General features: G+C 44.2%; 1 protein-coding gene across 1 annotated transcript; it reads left to right on the forward strand.

The window, feature by feature from the left end:
• Window positions 1-1,568: 1,568 nt before the first annotated feature.
• On the forward strand, window positions 1,569-18,386 carry RPF2 (ribosome production factor 2 homolog). Its single transcript, XM_069973634.1, has 10 exons — window positions 1,569-1,659; window positions 1,877-2,009; window positions 4,631-4,668; window positions 5,848-5,887; window positions 8,505-8,586; window positions 9,296-9,372; window positions 16,392-16,491; window positions 16,717-16,819; window positions 17,647-17,791; window positions 17,986-18,386. The coding sequence occupies exons 1-10, from the start codon at window positions 1,637-1,639 to the stop codon at window positions 18,166-18,168; spliced, it is 924 nt and encodes a 307-aa protein (XP_069829735.1). The 5' UTR covers window positions 1,569-1,636; the 3' UTR covers window positions 18,169-18,386.
• Window positions 18,387-18,760: the final 374 nt, after the last annotated feature.

Raw genomic sequence — 18,760 nt, forward strand, 5'->3', positions numbered from 1 at the left:
CTCCTCCGCTTTGTGCCCAGTCAATTGGTGCAGAGTAGGCTTTGTGTATGTGCACAGCCGCACTAGAAGCCCTGCACCACAGTTCTGTACAGGAACAGGGAGTCTATTGACATAGGGCGCCACAAAATGTATGTACAACAGAGGTCTCCTGTTTACTGCCGTACTCCCTGCACCTTTACAATAACGAGTGGTGATGCTTACATGTACGAATGGCCACCCACTTTACATTCTTTGTGGGTGCAAAATTTTGCACCCTTAAGAATTTCGCAGCTCCACCTGTGCTATACCACAGCATGGGGGAGTAGACTCAAGGGGTTCTTCTATCCTACAGATTGGTTTGATTCTGGTATACGTTAAATATGTACAGTATACCTTATAGAGGCATTCCTCATTGATAGGCCAATATGGGATTGATTTAAAAGATTCCTAGCTGAGCTTGTACATAAAGTATCCATTAAAGGAGAAGTCCGGCAAATTTTTTTAATGAAAATATTGTATTGCCCCCTAAAAATTATACAAATTACCAATATACACTTATTACAGGAAATACTTATAAAGTGATTTTTTTCCCTGCACTTACTACTGTATCAAGGCTTTACTTCCTGAATAAAATGGTGATGTCACGACCGACTCCCAGAGCTGTGCGGGCTGTGGCTGCTGGAGAGGATGATGGCAGGGGGACACTGAGGGCCACAGGGCACTGGAGGGACACTGAGCATCCCTCTGCCATCATCCTCTCCAGCAGCCACAGCCCGCACAGCTCTGGGAGTCGGGTCGTGATATTACCATTTTATCCAGGAAGTGAAGCCTTGATGCAGTAGTAAGTGCAGGAAAGAAAATCACTTTATAAGCATTTCCCGTAATAAGTGTATATTGGGGATTTGTATAATTTTTGTGGGGCAATACAATACTTTAATGAAACTTTTCGCTGGACTTCTTCTTTAAATGGAGACCTTTATAGCTGTTTACTAGATCCGTCAGCCATAGAGTATACAGTAGTAGTATTCCTTTAATAAAGATGACCTAGAAAGTTACTGAAAGGCTTATTACGTATGCAGATTTCTGTGATGGAAGCCATACCCTGGCATCTGTCACCTATATATCTATCAAGCAGATTTCTTTTTTCTTTTACAGGATGATGAGGTATGGAATAATGTAGTCTACTACCCTACTCCATATGTTATGTTCTGCAGTATACCAATGTACACCTGCCAAACCTGGTCTTGTAATGGAGGTACTGCAGTGTCTGGCTCAGTTATGAGGACATTGACCAGTGTTTTAAAGGCAACGCCATGACTGGCACACTTCAAGGGTAATCATCCACATAAAACAAAGTCACCACAGACTGGCTATATAGCAAACTGCACAGACCTACACTGCTGTCTAAGGTCCCTCCCTATATATATCCACTGACAAGAGGAAAAAAGACATAGAGAAAAGAGCTGCTGCACAATATCTTCCTCCGACCGCTAGATGTCGTCGTTCTACTCTATTTTCCCTATTACCTTCTGAGCTTCAATGAATGTCTATGGTTCCGGTTTGATGACGCGAGGCGGTGCGCCGGTGACACGTGACGTACTGGGCGGAAGTGGATGGTTGTGCAGTGTACACACGTGTGTGCAGAAGAGAGTGCGCAATGTCTGAGCTCGATCGCGTAGTGTGAGTACCGGAGCCTTACACTGTGTATGCTGTCAGTACGGGCGGCTGCTCCTGGCTGTCGTGCAGGATGTCTGGTTTCTTGGATAGTAAAGTTTGTCTTACTTCGTCCTAATTTTCACGTTCTATCATATATGAGTGGTGACTGCTGTACCGATATATATATATATATATATATATATACCGATATGTACTAGTATCGCTCCGATTTCTGTTGTAGGAAACCGAAAACAAAGAGAGGGAAGCGATTCTCCCAGCAAAGGGAATCCAAGCTTACCGAGAATGACAAAAGTGTTATGCTTATTAAAGGGGGCAATGCCAACATGACTGTGAGCCAAGCACTGAAGGATCTGGTAAGTATGGCTGTCACACATGAAAGGGTCACTGTGGTATGGAAGCAAGCTTGGACTGGTGGGATCATGGTTCTAAGATAAACCACACCCCCTCCTCCCTCCCTCCTGAAATTGCTGTGATAGAGAGAATCACTCATCTGAGTGCTTCATTGTGCATAAATGCAGTATGTGCTGATCCACTGTTGGGTCCCAGAGGTCAGAGCCCTGCAAGCACTTTTTTATATAGGGCATATGTTTTTAGTCACTGTAGTACCAATTTAAAGGGAAACTATAAGCAGGTTTGAAGTATCTACCCTGCTGCTAGCTTCCTGTTGGGCACTAAGTTTCTTACCTCCATCCTTGGTGGCGTTTCCGCAATATTAAGAGTTTAAAGAAGCAGTTCACAAAAAATATTATTGATGGTGGCACGTATACTTACCACAGCTGATCGATGTCCCACGGTGCGGCTTTGTTCTGGTCCTGTGGCACCGTTCAAATCCAGCGCACCCTTACTTCCGGAACTCATGCGCTTCCAAAGAGAATGCATTGAAGCACGTAAGTTCCGGTCCGGCATACAATCACAGGAGACAGAAGAGTCACAGCGGAAGTGAGCCCGCACTGGATTTAAACGGCGCCGCGGGAACTCAATGAAACCGCGCTGTGGGACACCGATCAGCTGCAGTGAGTTTACATGTCAGCGCCTACCAGAGGGGAAATAATATTTTTTTGTGTACTGCTTCTTTAAGCTCCGGACTGCCCATATGACTAGATGGGTGAAGTTTTTTTTTAGTATTTTTTGGGGACATATAAGTAACACTCACATCGCTTACTTATATGCACGGAAACAGTTCTAGGGGCCACATAGGGAAAAATTTAGAACTAACAGCATTTTTAAAGTGACTGTACCACCAGGCCCAGGCTGAAGCACCCTTAGTGGGAAGAAACCCCTGCCCCTCTATGATAGGGTTCCATTGATGCTAATGGAGTCACATCATAGAGGGGCTAGGGTTTCCTTCCATTAAGGGTGGGTCGGCCCGGCTCCAGTGCTTCAGCCTGGGCCTGGTGGTACAGTCACTTTAAAGTAATTGATTCCCTTTTAGCCTGATATTGTGGCTTTACTTATTATACCTATGCCAGAGGGTTATCCAGGGAATGTCCAGGATAAGAACCATGTCCAGGCAGGTGGTAAATAGAAAAATAACCTATACTTACCTTTCCCTGTTCCTTTGTCCCATCCATTATCATGGAGCTCCTATCTCTTTGTGGAGCACTTCTTGGTTTGGGTCAGCACGTGAGTATTCTCACTCTCCAAATCAGACTTTAACCACTGATTGGCTGTCATGGTGGTCATAGCCAGGTAGTGACCCCAAGCCTGGAAGTGATCAGTAGGACCTGAGCTCTTTCATAATGGCAGCAATGGAGGAGGTAAGTATACATTGGTTTATTTAGCACCTGCCTGGACCACCAGCTAATATCCAAAGTAACTGCTGCGCACAGTACGGACAGCAAATAGACGGACTGTGAGTGGCTTAGTAAGGTCCTGGTAGGTTGTCACAGTTATCTGGAGCCATGCTGACTGCAGTGCATCCCTAGCTGCTGGAGGGGATGCATGGGGAGTATCCACAGAGTAAACAAAATGATCAAGGTGCTCCCACAGATGCTCATTTGGGTTCAGGTCTGGGGGATTAGGGGGGCAGGGTAATACTTGGTAGATTTGGTCCTGCTCTTCTAGCCAATGTCAGATGTTGGTTGCTATGTAACATATCACATTGTCTTGCTGGAAGATTCCATCCCTCCCAGGGAAGACAAATCAGCATGTAGGAGCGTATGTGAGCTGCAAGAATGGATTCGTACCCTTATTTGTTGAGAAAATCTTTCACGTGGCTAGGTGGACCCAGAGAATGTCACAAAAACATTTCCCCAAAAAAAGCTGCCACCACCAGCTTATGTTCTTCCAGTAATGGTTGCAGGAGGTTTGTTCTCTGATGTTTTCCACCTGACACTCCAATGTCCATCTGTTAGATAAAGCAGTCAGAGATCATCCAATTCTGATACCGGTGTGAAAATTGCAACTTTGTTAGCAGAAGTGCAGTGACATCTGTGTGCTAAGGAGCCCCTTATGCAGAAGGGTTTGCATGTGTTTTAGATACTGATCTTGTTGGTGAGCTGCTCCACTTTAGCCTGTCCATCGGTCTGCCCTTGTGCATGACATTCACCTTTCACATCAACGGTGTGTACTTTTTTTGCTGTTTCCATGTCACATTTTTGCAGTGGTGCCATCAGTTCAGTAACAATACTTTAACTACATGTTATTACAGTTAAAATATATCCTTTGAAAGCTGTAGTATATAAACCCAGTGCCCAAACCTTAAAGTGACTGTACCACCAGGCCCAGGCTGAAGCACTGGAGCTGACTCACCCTTAGTGGGAGGAAACCCTAGCCCCTCTATCATAGGGTTCTATTCATTCTAATGGAGTCACGTCATGGAAGGGCTGGGGTTTCTTCCCACTAAGGGTGGGTTCGGCCCGCCTCCAGTGCTTCAGCCTGGGCCTAGTGGTACAGTCACTTTAAGAATGACATGATTTAAAAATGCTTACCTTTATAGTAACTTCTTTTTTTTTTGTTTTTTGTTTTTTTTCAGAATATGTTGAAAAAGCCAAACTGTGTGATGTATAAAAGGTAAGTTAAACCCTGGATATGTGTAATCTGATCAACTATAAAATTAACATTACTTGCATGATATTGTGTAGTCTCTCCTAATGCCACCTAAAAAGTTCTAACCTGACAAGACCCCTGAAGATTTTCTTTGGTATCTTGAACCAAGATTGTGGAGGCCAAGTCAATGCCTTGCACTCTATAATAATATATATACCTCTAATAGATTTGAAAGAAGTATACAGGGCTTGACATCACTCACAATAGTTATAGGTAGGTGTGGTGGGGGCGCAGTGTTGGGTCGTTTATGGCGCTCTTGGTTTCTCTCCTGCTCCTCCCGTTGATCTTCCTTTGACTGTGACCCTCAGTAGCCGCTCAGAGCCCAGCTGCTACTGGTGTATTGGACCCTGCAGCGCTGGATCCAGCAGGGGCACCCTCCCTGCCGGGGCTGCAGCTTCGGCCCTAGTCTGACACTGTGTTTCTTGGTATCGGAATGATTGCGTCAACTACTGGCAGCAGTGGCACCCTGAGCTGCACTGCTTCCTTTGCAGGTCAGGGCCCACAATTACTTTATTTTTTTGAAAATCAAATTTGCGATTAAAAAAAAGATTATGAAATCTATTTTCAAATTATGGGCAAATTAAACAAATTTGGTTAATCACCCTGGACCCAAGGTTTCCCAGTAGAACATTGCCCAGAGCATCATACTGTCTCAGATTACCCTCTTCTTATAGTACGTCCTGTGCCATCTGCTCCCCAGATAAGTGATGCACATGTACCATCCATATGATGGAAGAGAAAATGTGATCTATCCGACCGACACATTTCATTACTTCATGGTCCAATTCAGAGCCCCATGTGCTGATTGTAAGTACTTTTAAGAGTGGTCAGCTTGGGCACTTAGAATTGATTAGGATATAAAACAAAACCTCCAAAAGACGCTTATCCACACCAGATTTCCTGTGACTATTTTTTTAGTTACGCTATATGTAATGCATATTAGTCATCTTCTATGAGAGGACCACCCCACTTGAAGACCACTTTTCAATGCAGATTTGCGGTGGTCATCTCCTTAGAGGTTAATGTAGGGTGGTGAACATAGTTGTACTTCATGTTGTGGCCTGTAAATATCTGTGTAGTCATTGGCATTTAATATTTTTTTTATGCTATTCAGAAATAATGATCGATAATGTATCTGTTTAGGAAAAATATGACAAGGCCTTTTGAAGATCAGACATCTGTGGTAAGTTTTCTCAACTCCATGATGTGTCAGATGTATTTTGATTGAATCATTCTTGGATTACCCAAAAACTTTTTGTATCTCAGCTGGTGCCAATTTGATATCGGGAGACAAGCAAACACTTGACGTCTCTGCAAGAATTGTATGCAGCAGGTCCTGGTAAAGAAGTACTCCAGCACATAGAAACTTTTATATTGTGCTGCTGCCCTTATGTAAAACGTAACAAACATCTTACGATTCCCCGGTGTCCTCCTGTAGCATCTCTGGTGTTCCCTTCTGACCGCAGCCACTGCCATTTCTGAGACAAACTCAGTCACTTATAGGCTTAGTGAGTTGTCACCGCTGAGACAAGTTAATCTCAGAAGTAGCCACGGTCAGCGAGGAACCCAGAGACTCTGCAGGAGGACATCAGGGGAGCATAGGGAGGTAAGTGTATAATATTTATTATGTTTTATATAAGGGCATCACTATATCAAAAGTTATTAAGTGTTGGAGTATGGATATTTCCTAAACATCATACAGTTGGCAATATGTATCTCCCAGCATGTGGCTGTGTCTCTCTCCATGCCTGCTACCACTTTAGACTGCAGAGTATCCCTGCTGGTTCACTTTAAATGAATGGCAGCTGCAGTCTAACTGAATGTACTCTTTGGGTTTTAGGTTGGGCCCGCATTGATCACTAGAGCCAGCATGGACAAGTGTACAGCTCAGTGCTTCTTTCCCTGTCTCAATGCAGAAGAAGGGCCCTTAGACTTACTATGGATGTTTGGCTCCTGCCACAAGGACAAAGTGGGGAGAGAACATGCTAAGCCTGTGCTTCTCCTTTTTGGTTGTTGTGATCAGTGAAGATCTGAGCACTAAGCCTCACCCAGATCACTTAAACTTTTGACATGATTCTAGGACATGTCCTAGGGTTTTTTTTGTTCTAAAAGAGAAGTCCCAAAAAATTAAAAGGCAGAGGGGCTTCTAGTATATGTGTAAAAAAAAAAAAAAAGTGTTGTTATTAATAAAAAGCCCCCTCCCCTAATAAAAGTTTGAATCACCCCCCTTTTCCCATTTTATAAATAAAAATAAATAGATAAATAAACAAACATGTTTGCTATCGCCGCGTGCGAAATCGCCCAAAATATTAATTTATCACATTCCTGATCTTGTACGATAAACGGCGTAAGTGCAAAAAAATCCCAATTCCCAAAATTCAATTTCTCCATGCATATAAGTTTTTTCTGGTTTCGCAGCATATTTTATGCAAAAATTCAGCCTGTCATTGCAAAGTACAATTAGTGACGCAAAAAATAAGGGCTCATGTGGGTCTGTAGGTGTAAAAATGCAAGTGCTATGGCCTTATATACACAAGGAGGAAAAAACAAAAACGCAAAAACGAAAATCAGCCCTTTCCAGAAGGGGTTAAATTGACCATGTCAATTTAAATTGGTTGAACCTTGGATGACTTAGTGACGACAATCTGTTTATGGGGATAGTTTGGCGGTCTATTTGTTGGTTGAAATAAGCTTTGTTCTGAACATTTGTGATGCATCTCAGTGGCACTTTTATACACTTCAGTGGCGTTCATGCTTTTACCTTTATATAGAACTTTGAACTGTGCTGAACAAATGTTCTAGAGGTTCAACTTACCTAACTCTAGCAGCTGTTACTGCTGAGGAAATCGGTGTGCCATTGCATTGAGCCCTCCCCCTTTGACAGCTGTATGGTCTTTTGAGACCTATAGAAAGGTTGTTCTGATGAGTCAACACCTAAAGTTCTGAGGGGGAAAGTTAAACCAGTTCCCATCAAAATTGCATGATGTGTTTGGGTCAATAAAATAAATCAATCTGTTTTTGATTCAGGTTTTTTTTTAACCAGAGCCAAGAGTGGATACATCACAAAAGGAATATATCAGTCCTTTATAAATCTCACTCTTTGTTTTAACTTTTGGTCTTGGCTCAAACAGCACCAAATACGGCTATTTGTTATTCTGGATTTAGGGTGTGTTCACATGTAGCGAATTCGCAGTGGATTTGACACTTCGAGTTTTGCAGCAATTCTACTGTGATACTCGAAACCTTTACAGTCTATGGCCCTGCTTTCTCACGGGGGATTTTCATTCTGCTGCGAGAATGTAGTGACTGCCTTGGTTAACTGTTTAACTGCTGCGGGGTTAAAAAATAATAAACGGTCCATGCTTACCCCAGTCCTTAGCACAGTCTTCGGGTCCCAGCTCACTGACAACCTGTTCCACTGCAGCGAGTGATTGGCTGAGCAAGCTGTCGTTGTGCAGAGCCTGTAACATGAGTGTGCCAGGTGATTGTGGGCAGGTAAGCATGGACCATTTATTATTTATAATACCATGGCAGTTAAATAGAAAACCAAGACGGTCACTACATTCTCGCAGCGGAATGAAAATGTAGGGCTATAGAATGTAATGGTACAGAGTGTCACAATGGATTTGTTGGGAAACTTACAGCTTGAAATCCACTGCGGACTCGCTACTTGTGAACGCACCCTCAGTGTATTTACACATGTATTTCTTTTGTATTTGTATATACACAAATATAGCATATACATATAAAGATTGGCTTATTCAGTACAATATATAATAAAAATTTCTTTATTTTTATAGGAGTTTTTTTCTAAGAAATCTGATTGCTCATTATTTGTATTTGGGTCCCATAATAAGAAACGCCCAAACAACTTGATTTTTGGTAAGTGTTGTTTCCTTTATAGAGCTTGTACTAAAATGAAATGGCATCTATAGGGTTTTGGTTACTGGAAACATTCTAGTTGATTATGCAGCAAGTTAAAATAGATAAAACTGGGGTTACCATACATTCACCAGTAGACTGTCAGGACAGCGCATGCTTGCTTCTCACTGTTGGCTCTGTTACACGCACCAACAGCAAGCGGGTAAGAGCGGGTGGAGGGATTATTGTGGGAGGAGCCCATAGGAGATAACGGCGGTCTGCTGCTGCCACCACTTCTATTATATGGAGTGACGGGTAGCAGACCGTCGCTATTATCTACATTTTGCAGATGCAGAAAGGCAACCATCAGCCGACATCAGCCTGATCGTTGCCTTTCTGCATGAGCTATTACACAAAACAATTATCGTCCGTAATCGGACAAGTACGGCCAATTATAGCTTTGTCGATTATGTGCAGGAGCAGGCCACGCTTCCTTCCCACCTTGCCATGACTCCCTTCTTGCCCATCAGGCGAGCAGGGCTAACACCACGGAAAAGGTGCCGATTTGTGCAAAAATGATAAATCTTCCCCCTGGTGACAAACTCAGATTTCCATTTTTTTTGTTAACATTAAGTGCTCTTCCAGCTTTCATTTACTTATATTACTTATGATTGTGATTATACAAAGGGAATATTGCCATTTATTGCAACTATGTATGTTTGTTCATTAGGCCGGATGTTTGACTTTCATGTGCTGGATATGATTGAGCTAGGCTTGGAGAAGTTTGTGTCGTTACAAGATGTCAAGGTATGTTTTAGAGCTCCGGTTACTGTTTGCTTTGGTTGGGCACTTTTTTTTTTTTTTTTCCTTGCTAATGTTTCAATAACTTGTATTACATTTCTACTGACTTTATCAGCTGACAAGTATTTCTGGTTACCTCTAAATTAAAGCCCTCTGAAGTAAAGCACTTTGCTTTTTCCCACGGTTGGATAGCATAGGGGGCAAGTAAGGGCCCTATTACATCATTGTGTGAAAAATCATTAAATTGTTTAAATTTAGGCGATAATCTTTCCATGTGTATGCAGGGAACGATCAAACGACTAACAAAAATTTGCTCGTATGATCGCATCTTTTGAGCGGACTATAAAATTATTGTTAATCATTCGCTAATCTTTCGGTGTATGTACGCATTGTTCATTCGTTATTACGATCATTCATATTCTAGCGTATATGAACGATCATAATTGCTGTCGTAGCTTACGACTGTTGTTCTGTGTATTATGATGAATCATTATAGGTCATTTGCAAAAGCTCTTGTTTGCAGTCGTTAATCTAAGAAAAATGAAAAATCGCTTTGTCTAATAGGACCCCAAATTAGAAATGAACGTTAGACAGGCAAAGATCCCAGTGCTCCCATATAACATCAAAAATACTCGACTTGTTGGCTAATGTAACTGTAAGAATGCTGTGTATTTTAAATGTTTTCTTTCATAGCGGTTATTGAATCAATCCCGTTAACTATTGTACCGTAATAGTATAGGCACAGATGCGATCTCCCCCCCCCATCTTCTGCAGGTTGAAACAGAGGACTCCAGGTACCTGTGCTAGGTACAACAAATCATGAAAAATGTTTTAAAGTTACATAGTTAATACGGTTGAAAAAAGACACATGTCCATCAAGTTCAACCAACATTCGTATTTTTTGTAAGGCTAGCACATTATAGGGATGGGTCTGCACCCTAAACATGTTTTACATGTGCACCTAAAATAAAATATACCTAAAATAGGATAAATATACTGCTTTTAGGGTAGGTTCACACTTGCATTTGTCTCATTTCTAAACGGAACAGATAAGTACAAATTGGTTGCAAAATTATCAGTTTTTTTTTTTAAAGGGAACCTGTCACCCCCAGTACCGGGGTGACAGGCTCCCGACCCCCCGTTAGAGACCCCTATACTTACCTCATCCCGCCGGGTCCCGCTTCTGGATTCGGTCGGGTCCCGGAGATCTCAGCCGCTGCAGCCCGGCGCGCGCGCTGAGAGATGAGTCCAACACCCATAGAGAATGACGGGAGAGTCCAGCGCTCCGTCATTCTCTATGAGCGTTGGACTCATCTCTCAGCGCGCGCGCCGGGCTGCAGCGGCTGAGATCTCCGGGACCCGACCGAATCCAGAAGCGGGACCCGGCGGGATGAGGTAAGTATAGGGGTCTCTAACGGGGGGTCGGGAGCCTGTCACCCCGGCACGGGGGGTGACAGGTTCCCTTTAAGGGAACGTGTCACTTGAATAATCTTTTACTGATTAGAATCAGATCATAAAACTTGTTCTTTTATTCTAATCTGGTTTTAAATTCTGACTTCTACTTATTTTATTTCACTTTTTGTACATTATGGGAGTGGCTATATTGCCTGGGCTGTTCTCCTGGGCATGACTCACAGACATGGACGACAATAGACCCCATGAGATGAAAGTGCTCTGTTACCTTTGAAAAGGTCATTCGACAGGAAGCTGCTATTGTCTTGTATTGATTCTGCCGCTGTGCAGGAGCCTCCTCTCATCCCCACAGACACAACAGGAAGTCTCAGCTTAATTTTAGCCCCAGTGGGGAGAATGAAAACTGCAAGATTTCAGGATTATTTTATAATGTAGATAGAAAAATGGGAAAATTAGAAAAGTCACCAAAAATTCTTTAAAAATATGTTTAACCCTTAGGGGACACAGCCAGTTTTCATTTTTGCGTTTTTGTTTTTCCCTCCTCGTGTATATAAGGCCATAGCGCCTGCATTTTTCCACCTAGAGACCCAAATGAGCCCTTATTTTTTGCGCAACTAATTGTACTTTGCTATGGCAGATGTAATTTTTGCCTAAAATGTGCCGGGAAACCAGAAAAAAATTATGTGGTGTGAAATTGAAAAAAAAATTTTTTTTTTTTTATTTGTGGGGGGGGGGGTTGTTTTTACTATGTTCGCCCTGGGGTAAAACTGACTCGTTATATATGTTCCTTAAGTTGTTACGATTACAACGATATGTAACATGTGTAACTTTTATTTGATTTGATGGCTTGTAAAAAATTAAAACCTTTTAAAGAAAATATATGCTCCATTCCCAGGCTTATAGTGCTTTTATCCTTTGGTCTATGGGTCTGTGTGAGGTGTCATTTTTTGCGCCATGATGTGATCTTTCTATCAGTACCTTGATTGCGCATATATGACTTTTTGATCGCTTTTTATTACAATTATTCTGGATTTGATGCGACCAAAAATGCGCAATTTTGCACTTTGGGATTTTTTTGTGCTGACGCTGTTTACTGTGTGAGATCAGGAATGTGATTAATTAATAGTTCGGGTGATTACGCGCGCGGCGATAGCAAACATGTTTTTTTATTAATTTATTTATTTATTTTTATTTATAAAATGGGGAAAGGGGGGTGATTCAGACTTTTATTAGGGGAGGGGATTTTGTGTTATTAAAAATACATTTTTCTTTTACTTTACACATATACTAGAAGCCCCCCTGGGGGACTTCTAGTATATGCACTCTGATCTCTCATAGAGATCCATGCAGTATAGTTATACTGCATGAATCCATGAGATCGGTGTTCTATTACTTTTGGCTGCTGCAGCCAAAAGCAATAGAATGCAGAGCCGGGATCAGCGCCATTACGGCGCAGACCCCGGCCCGGGATGGATGCGGGGATCGCCCCCCCCCGCAATCGCGCCGCAGGGGGGCGATCCCCCCACTAGATCACCAGGTATGCATTTGAGCAAGTATTTAGAAGCAGCTGTCAACTTTGACAGCTGCTTCTAAGTACTTAATTAGCGGGCACAGCGATCGGACCGTGCCCGCTAATAGCCGCGATCCTGGGCTACTTGCGGCACCCGGGATCGCGACTCCCATAGCGGCACGAGGACGTTCAATAACGTCCTGGTGCAGCTATGGGTTAACCTAAAAACATTATTTAAAGAACAACTCCGGCCAAAAGTATTTTTTTATATGTTTTATACTTATGGAAAGTTAGACAAATTCCTAATGTACATTAATTGTGGGAAATGCAGATATACTGCTATTAAGGGAAATTTAGTAGATCATGGAGACTTCAAATTCTTTCAAATACTGTGACGTCACAATTCAGGTGTAATTCCAATGGACTATCCAGCAGGGGGCGCACTATATATATAGAAATCAATGAGTACTATTGACTTCTATATGTAGTGCGCCCCTGCTGGACACTCTATGAAATCAATGGCTGTCTATGTAACACGTCTGTATGCACACATATACACTGTACTACGCCCCCATCATCAGCTTATAGTATGAGCAGATGATGGGGGAGTAGTACCAGGGCCATCCCCATCATCAATCCGACCCCCCCCCCCCCCCCCGCCACATATGCTCTGTACTACTACTAAGTAGTACCAGGGCTATCCCCATCGCCACTGATGCCGCCCCTGCACTTCACCTGATCCTGGAGCCACATATGCCCTGGTACTACTTTCCCATCGTCTGCTCATACTATGGGCAGATGATGGGAAAGTAGTACCAGGGCTATCCCCATCACCGCTGATGCCGCCCCTGCACTTCACCTGATTCTGGAGCCACATATGCCCTGGTACTACTTTCCCATCGTTTGCTCATACTATGGGCAGATGATGGGAAAGTAGTACCAGGGCTGTCCCCATCACCGCTGATGCGCCCCTGCTGTTACTCGTACACTGCATATGTCTGCTGGCCGCAGCTCCGGCGTGCCGGGTGGGTCCGCTACTGTAATTGAGGCCCTGGTCTAAGGGAGGAAGTAGGCCTGAGACCAGGACCTACTTCTTCCCTGAGACCGGGGCCTCAATCACAGCAGCGGACACGCCCGGCACGCCGGAGCTGCAGCCAGCAGACGTATGCAGCGTGATTAGTGACAGCAGGGGCGGCATTGGCAGCGGTGATGGGAATAGCCCTGGTACTACCTCCCCATCATCTGCTCATAGTATGAGCAGAGAATTTGAAGTCTATATGATCTACTAAATTAAGGGAAATAGCAGTATATGTGTATTTCCCATAATTAATGTACATTAGGAATTTGTTTAACTTTCCATAAGTAATAACATGTTAAAAAATACTTTTGGCTGGACTTCTCCTTCAAGCAATAAGTCTTTTTTTGATGACACGTTCCCTTTAACATTCCCGTTTGCATGTTTGTTTGCTTCAGTCGTGAACAAATTTTATGTCTGTATAAAAAAAACTGAACACTGATGGATTCGATGAAAATGGAGAAAAATAAAGACCCAATGAAAATTGTGGGGAGCATGACTGACTTGCTAGGTTTTATTTCTCTGTTATCAAAATGGGAAAAGAGGAAGAGAATTGTAGCGGAGGGGAAACCACTGGTCTAATCCCAGCCTTATCTATACTATATTTCATTGTGGTCTTGAATTAACCAACTTTTTTTTTAGTCCATTTTCCACGCGGAGTTCACTGGAACTTTTTTTTTTTTTTTGAAGATTTCCATTGGTGCATGTAGGGCTGGGCGATATGGGCAAAAAATAAAATCTCGATTTTTTTTTTTTTTTTTTTTTTTTAAATTTTTTGACGATTCTCGATTTAAATCTCGATTTTTTTTCCTTTTTTGCTAAATAAACAGAACATTTTCTCCCTGCAGCATCAGATACTATTTTAATATTTTAGACAACAACTGTATTGATTTCCAGTGTAACAGAGGCCCCATATAGTATAGGAAATCATGTTTGTGCCTCCATCTACGTAGGGTGTAGTAGTGGAGGTATAGTGGATAGGGGGTGTAGGAGTGGAGGTATAGTGGATAAGGGGTGTAGTAGTACAGGTATAGATGAGGGGTGACTGGGGTAAAACTGAAGGGGACTGGGGTGACACTAAAGGGGACTGGGGGACACTAAAGGGGACTGGGGTGACCCTGGGGGACTGGAGGGACAATGGGGGACACTAAAGGGGACTGGGGTGACACTGGGGGACACTAAAGGGGACTGGGGTGACACTAAAGGGGACTGGGGTGACCCTGGGGGACTGGAGGGACAATGGGGGACACTAAAGGGGACTGGGGTGACCCTGGGGGACTGGGGTGACACTGGGGGACACTAAAGGGGACTGGGGTGACACTAAAGGGGACTGGGGTGACACTAAAGGGGACTGGGGTGACACTAAAGGGGACTGGGGTGACACTAAAGGGGACTGGGGTGACAATGGGGGACACTAAAGGGGACTGGGGGACACTAAAGGGGACTGGGGGACACTAAAGGGGACACTAAAGGGGACTGGGGGACACTAAAGGGGACTGGGGTGACCCTGGGGGACTGGAGGGACAATGGGGGACACTAAAGGGGACTGGGGTGACACTGGGGGACACTAAAGGGGACTGGGGTGACACTAAAGGGGACTGAGGTGACACTAAAGGGGACTGGGGTGACACTAAAGGGGACTGGGGTGACACTAAAGGGGACTGGGGTGACACTGGGGGACTGGAGGGACAATGGGGGACACTAAAGGGGACTGGGGGACACTGAGGGGACTGGGGGGACACTGAGGGGACTGGGGGGGACACTGAGGGGACTGGGGGGGACACTGAGGGGACTGGGGGGGACACTGAGGGGACTGGGGGGACACTGGGGGACACTAAAGGGGACTGGGGGGACACTGAGGGGACTGGGGGGGGACACTGAGGGGACTGGGGGGGACACTGAGGGGACTGGGGGGGGACACTGAGGGGACTGGGGGTGACACTAAAGGGGACTGGGGTGACACTAAAGGGGACTGGGGTGACACTAAAGGGGACTGGGGTGACACTGGGGGACTGGAGGGACAATGGGGGACACTGGGGGGACACTGAGGGGACTGGAGGGACAATGGGGGACTGGGGGGACACTGAGGGGACTGGAGGGACAATGGGGGACACTGAGGGGACTGGGGGGGGACACTGAGGGGACTGGGGGGGACACTGATGGGATTGGGGGGACACTGAGGGGATTGGGGGGGGGACACTGAGGGAACAATGAGGGGACTGGGGGGGGACACACTGAAGGGGACTGGGGGGGGACACTGAAGGGGACTGGGGTGGGACACTGAAGGGGACTGGGGGGGGGGGACACTGAGGGAACAATGAGGGGATTGGGGGGACACTGAGGGGACTGGGGGGTGACTGGTGCAGCTGGAGGTCATTGGAGCAGGAGGGCACATACATCTCCTCCTCCTCTCACCTCCACACACACGCTCCCCTCCCAGCCAGATATGGAGGTCCCGGGTCTGTGGAGGAGGAGGCCGCAGGGACTACAGTAGGTGGTGATCGCATAGCTGCGGGTCACGGAGCTATACAGCGGGAACGGGGGTCTGCACCAAGCCCCCCGTTCCCGCTGTATAGCTCCAGGACGAGCAGCGCCGCGATCACCACCTACTGTAGTCCCTGCGGCCTCCTCCTCCACAGACCCGGGACCTCCATATCTGGCCGGGAGGGGAGTGGGACGCTCAGTGGAAGGGGCGGGGGCAGATCAGCGGCGGCGCTGTCAGTGGCTGGAGGCCGCCGGCACTGCACCGCCCCTCTCCAGCCTGGCCACCCAGCATCTTCTCCCCGCTCACCCACACCGCCCCTCTACGGCTCTCCCGCCGGCCTGCACCGCAACCCCCCTTCTCTCAGCTCCTCCCCGGCACCGCAGCCCGAAATGATTTTTTGTGAAAATCGAATTTACGATTTTCACAAAAAATCAAATCGATTTCAACGTTCTGGACGATTAATCGAATTAATTCGATTAATCGCCCAGCCCTAGGTGCATGTTATCTACACTGATGTTTTCTATTCTTGTTATGTCTTATAGTCTGCCAAGTGTCCTGAGGGGACAAAGCCTCTGCTGATATTTGCTGGTGATGCTTTTGAAGTAAACGAAGATTATAGACGATTGAAAAACCTGCTAATAGGTAATGAAAAAAACTTTAGAAATTACCAACAGATGTTTAAAGCCAAGAAATGATTGTTAGTCCCTAATGACTTTTGTCTAGACCAATTTTATTTTCCTTACAAATTTGCTCTTTGAATTCTTGTACTTTCTTAGAATTTTTTTTTATTGTAATTTCACATTCTCTGCTTCATAGTTGATGTTTTGTTGCAGCAGTTTAATAATTTTTTTTTTTTGCCATTGATAGATTTCTTCAGAGGACCAGTCGTGTCTGCCGTCCGACTTGCAGGACTGGAACATGTCTTGCATTTCACAGCAGTGGATGGGAAGATTTTTATGCGTAGTTACAAGTAAGTTTTGACCTGGTTTGTATTTTTTTTTTCTATATTACCATTTTATTAACCTTTTCGCCTTCTAGATGGGAGTCCCACTGGATATTTTTGTGTCCTCAGCTTGTGAGCCAATGGTACATCCTGGTGCACTAAGACACTGCACACCATGACATACCCATACATCCTGATATGCCAAGTGGCTAATAGTGTTGACAACACACGGAAATATGTTTACTTATGTATTTTTATTTTTCCTTTTTTTTTTTTACTTGAAAAGGGGTTTTATTTGAACTTTTGAGAAAGTTTTGTGAAAAATATTTTTAAACTTTTTTTTATTTTAATTCTTAAAAAAAAAAAAAAAATATATATATATATATATATATATATATATATATATATATGTATATATATATATATATGTATATGTGTTGTCTTGTTATAATGTATAAAAAATTTTTTTCCCACAAAGGACCATAATCACCTAGCCATGTAATGAATGTCTAATCACAAAGAATGTGGGTCCTATGTCCCTCCGTTTGATTTAGGCAGCTGTCAAACATGCATACTTTTCCTGGCCCATTGACTCCCACAATCAGATTTTCATGGGTGTCTTTTGTGGAAAAACATTTTCAAAGGGGATTAAACAATTGTTCCCAAGTATAGGTGATCTGATCAAGTATAGTATCTGATCACAAGAACAGAGGTTACTTCTTGTCCACAACCCCCTACCCCTTTCCTTCCCATGGCAATCAAACATGTGAACTGTCACTCTATTCATGTACCATGGGACTTTTTATTCCCCCCCCCCTTTTTTCTTACATATTGCTTTCTGTTGATGTGCACAGGGTACTGTTAAAGAAGTCTGGATGTAGGACACCCAGAATAGAGCTAGAAGAAATGGGCCCGTCTTGTGATTTTGTTATGAGGAGGACACATCTGGCATCTGATGATCTGTATAAACTGGCTCTGAAACGTCCTAAAGCCCTTCAGGTACGTCATACCCTACATTTCTTTTTAAAAGCCGATTTCATTAATATATTTTCCTTTAAGGTTAGAGATGCCTATTATGTTTTAAGAAAACATGTTCCAAATTTCCTTTATTAATATATTAAAAAAACCTTTTGACTTGTCATTACTTTCTTGTAGATTCTTACTGATGTTTTTTTTGTGTGTGTTGTAAATAGGCAAAGAAAAAGAAGAACATATCTCATGATACATTTGGTACACAGTATGGCAGAATTCATATGCAAAAACAGGATTTGGGTAAGCTACAAACTCGTAAAGTCAAGGCACTGAAAAAGAGACCAGGGGAGAGAAGCTCTGCAGCAGATGAAGACAGCAGCCCAAAGAGAAGCAAGAGTGAATGATGACAATGGACTGATCCCATAATGCAGTTCACTTTGTTTCAGGACTTTCTGAAGTACAGGCGTCACTGCAGTGTTTAACTTATAAGGTTGTTTAAGCTGACTCTGGACTCTAGGACTCTGGTTTCCTTTTTAGGATTTACCTTAAAGCCTGGAGCATTCTGTTAAATATATTTTATGAACATATATGTATCCTTGTAAGAAGATGTATATGTAACATGCATTTAGGGTATATTCACACGAACGGGCTCGCAGCGAGATTCTCGCTGCGAGCCCGGCAGGTCCTGGCAGTTCCCATACACTACATACTTGCTGCGGTCTAAACGACCGCAGCGAGTATGTAATTCTGCCGCCCTTAACCCCTTCTGCTCCCGCCCGGCTCCCCCGCTGTAAGCATACATTACCTGTCCTCGCTGCACGGGTCCAGCGTCCTGCTCTCCCGTCCCGGCCAATTAGTGTGTTGCCCAGCCGCAGCCACTGATTGGCCGGGCGGGAGAGCAGGACGCCGGACCCGTGCAGCAAGGACAGGTAATGTATGCTTACAGCGGGGGAGCCGGGCGGGAGCAGAAGGGGTTAAGGGCGGCAGAATTACATA

Source organism: Dendropsophus ebraccatus, chromosome 6 (assembly GCF_027789765.1).
Source record: "Dendropsophus ebraccatus isolate aDenEbr1 chromosome 6, aDenEbr1.pat, whole genome shotgun sequence".
Taxonomy (NCBI): Eukaryota; Metazoa; Chordata; class Amphibia; order Anura; family Hylidae; genus Dendropsophus; species Dendropsophus ebraccatus.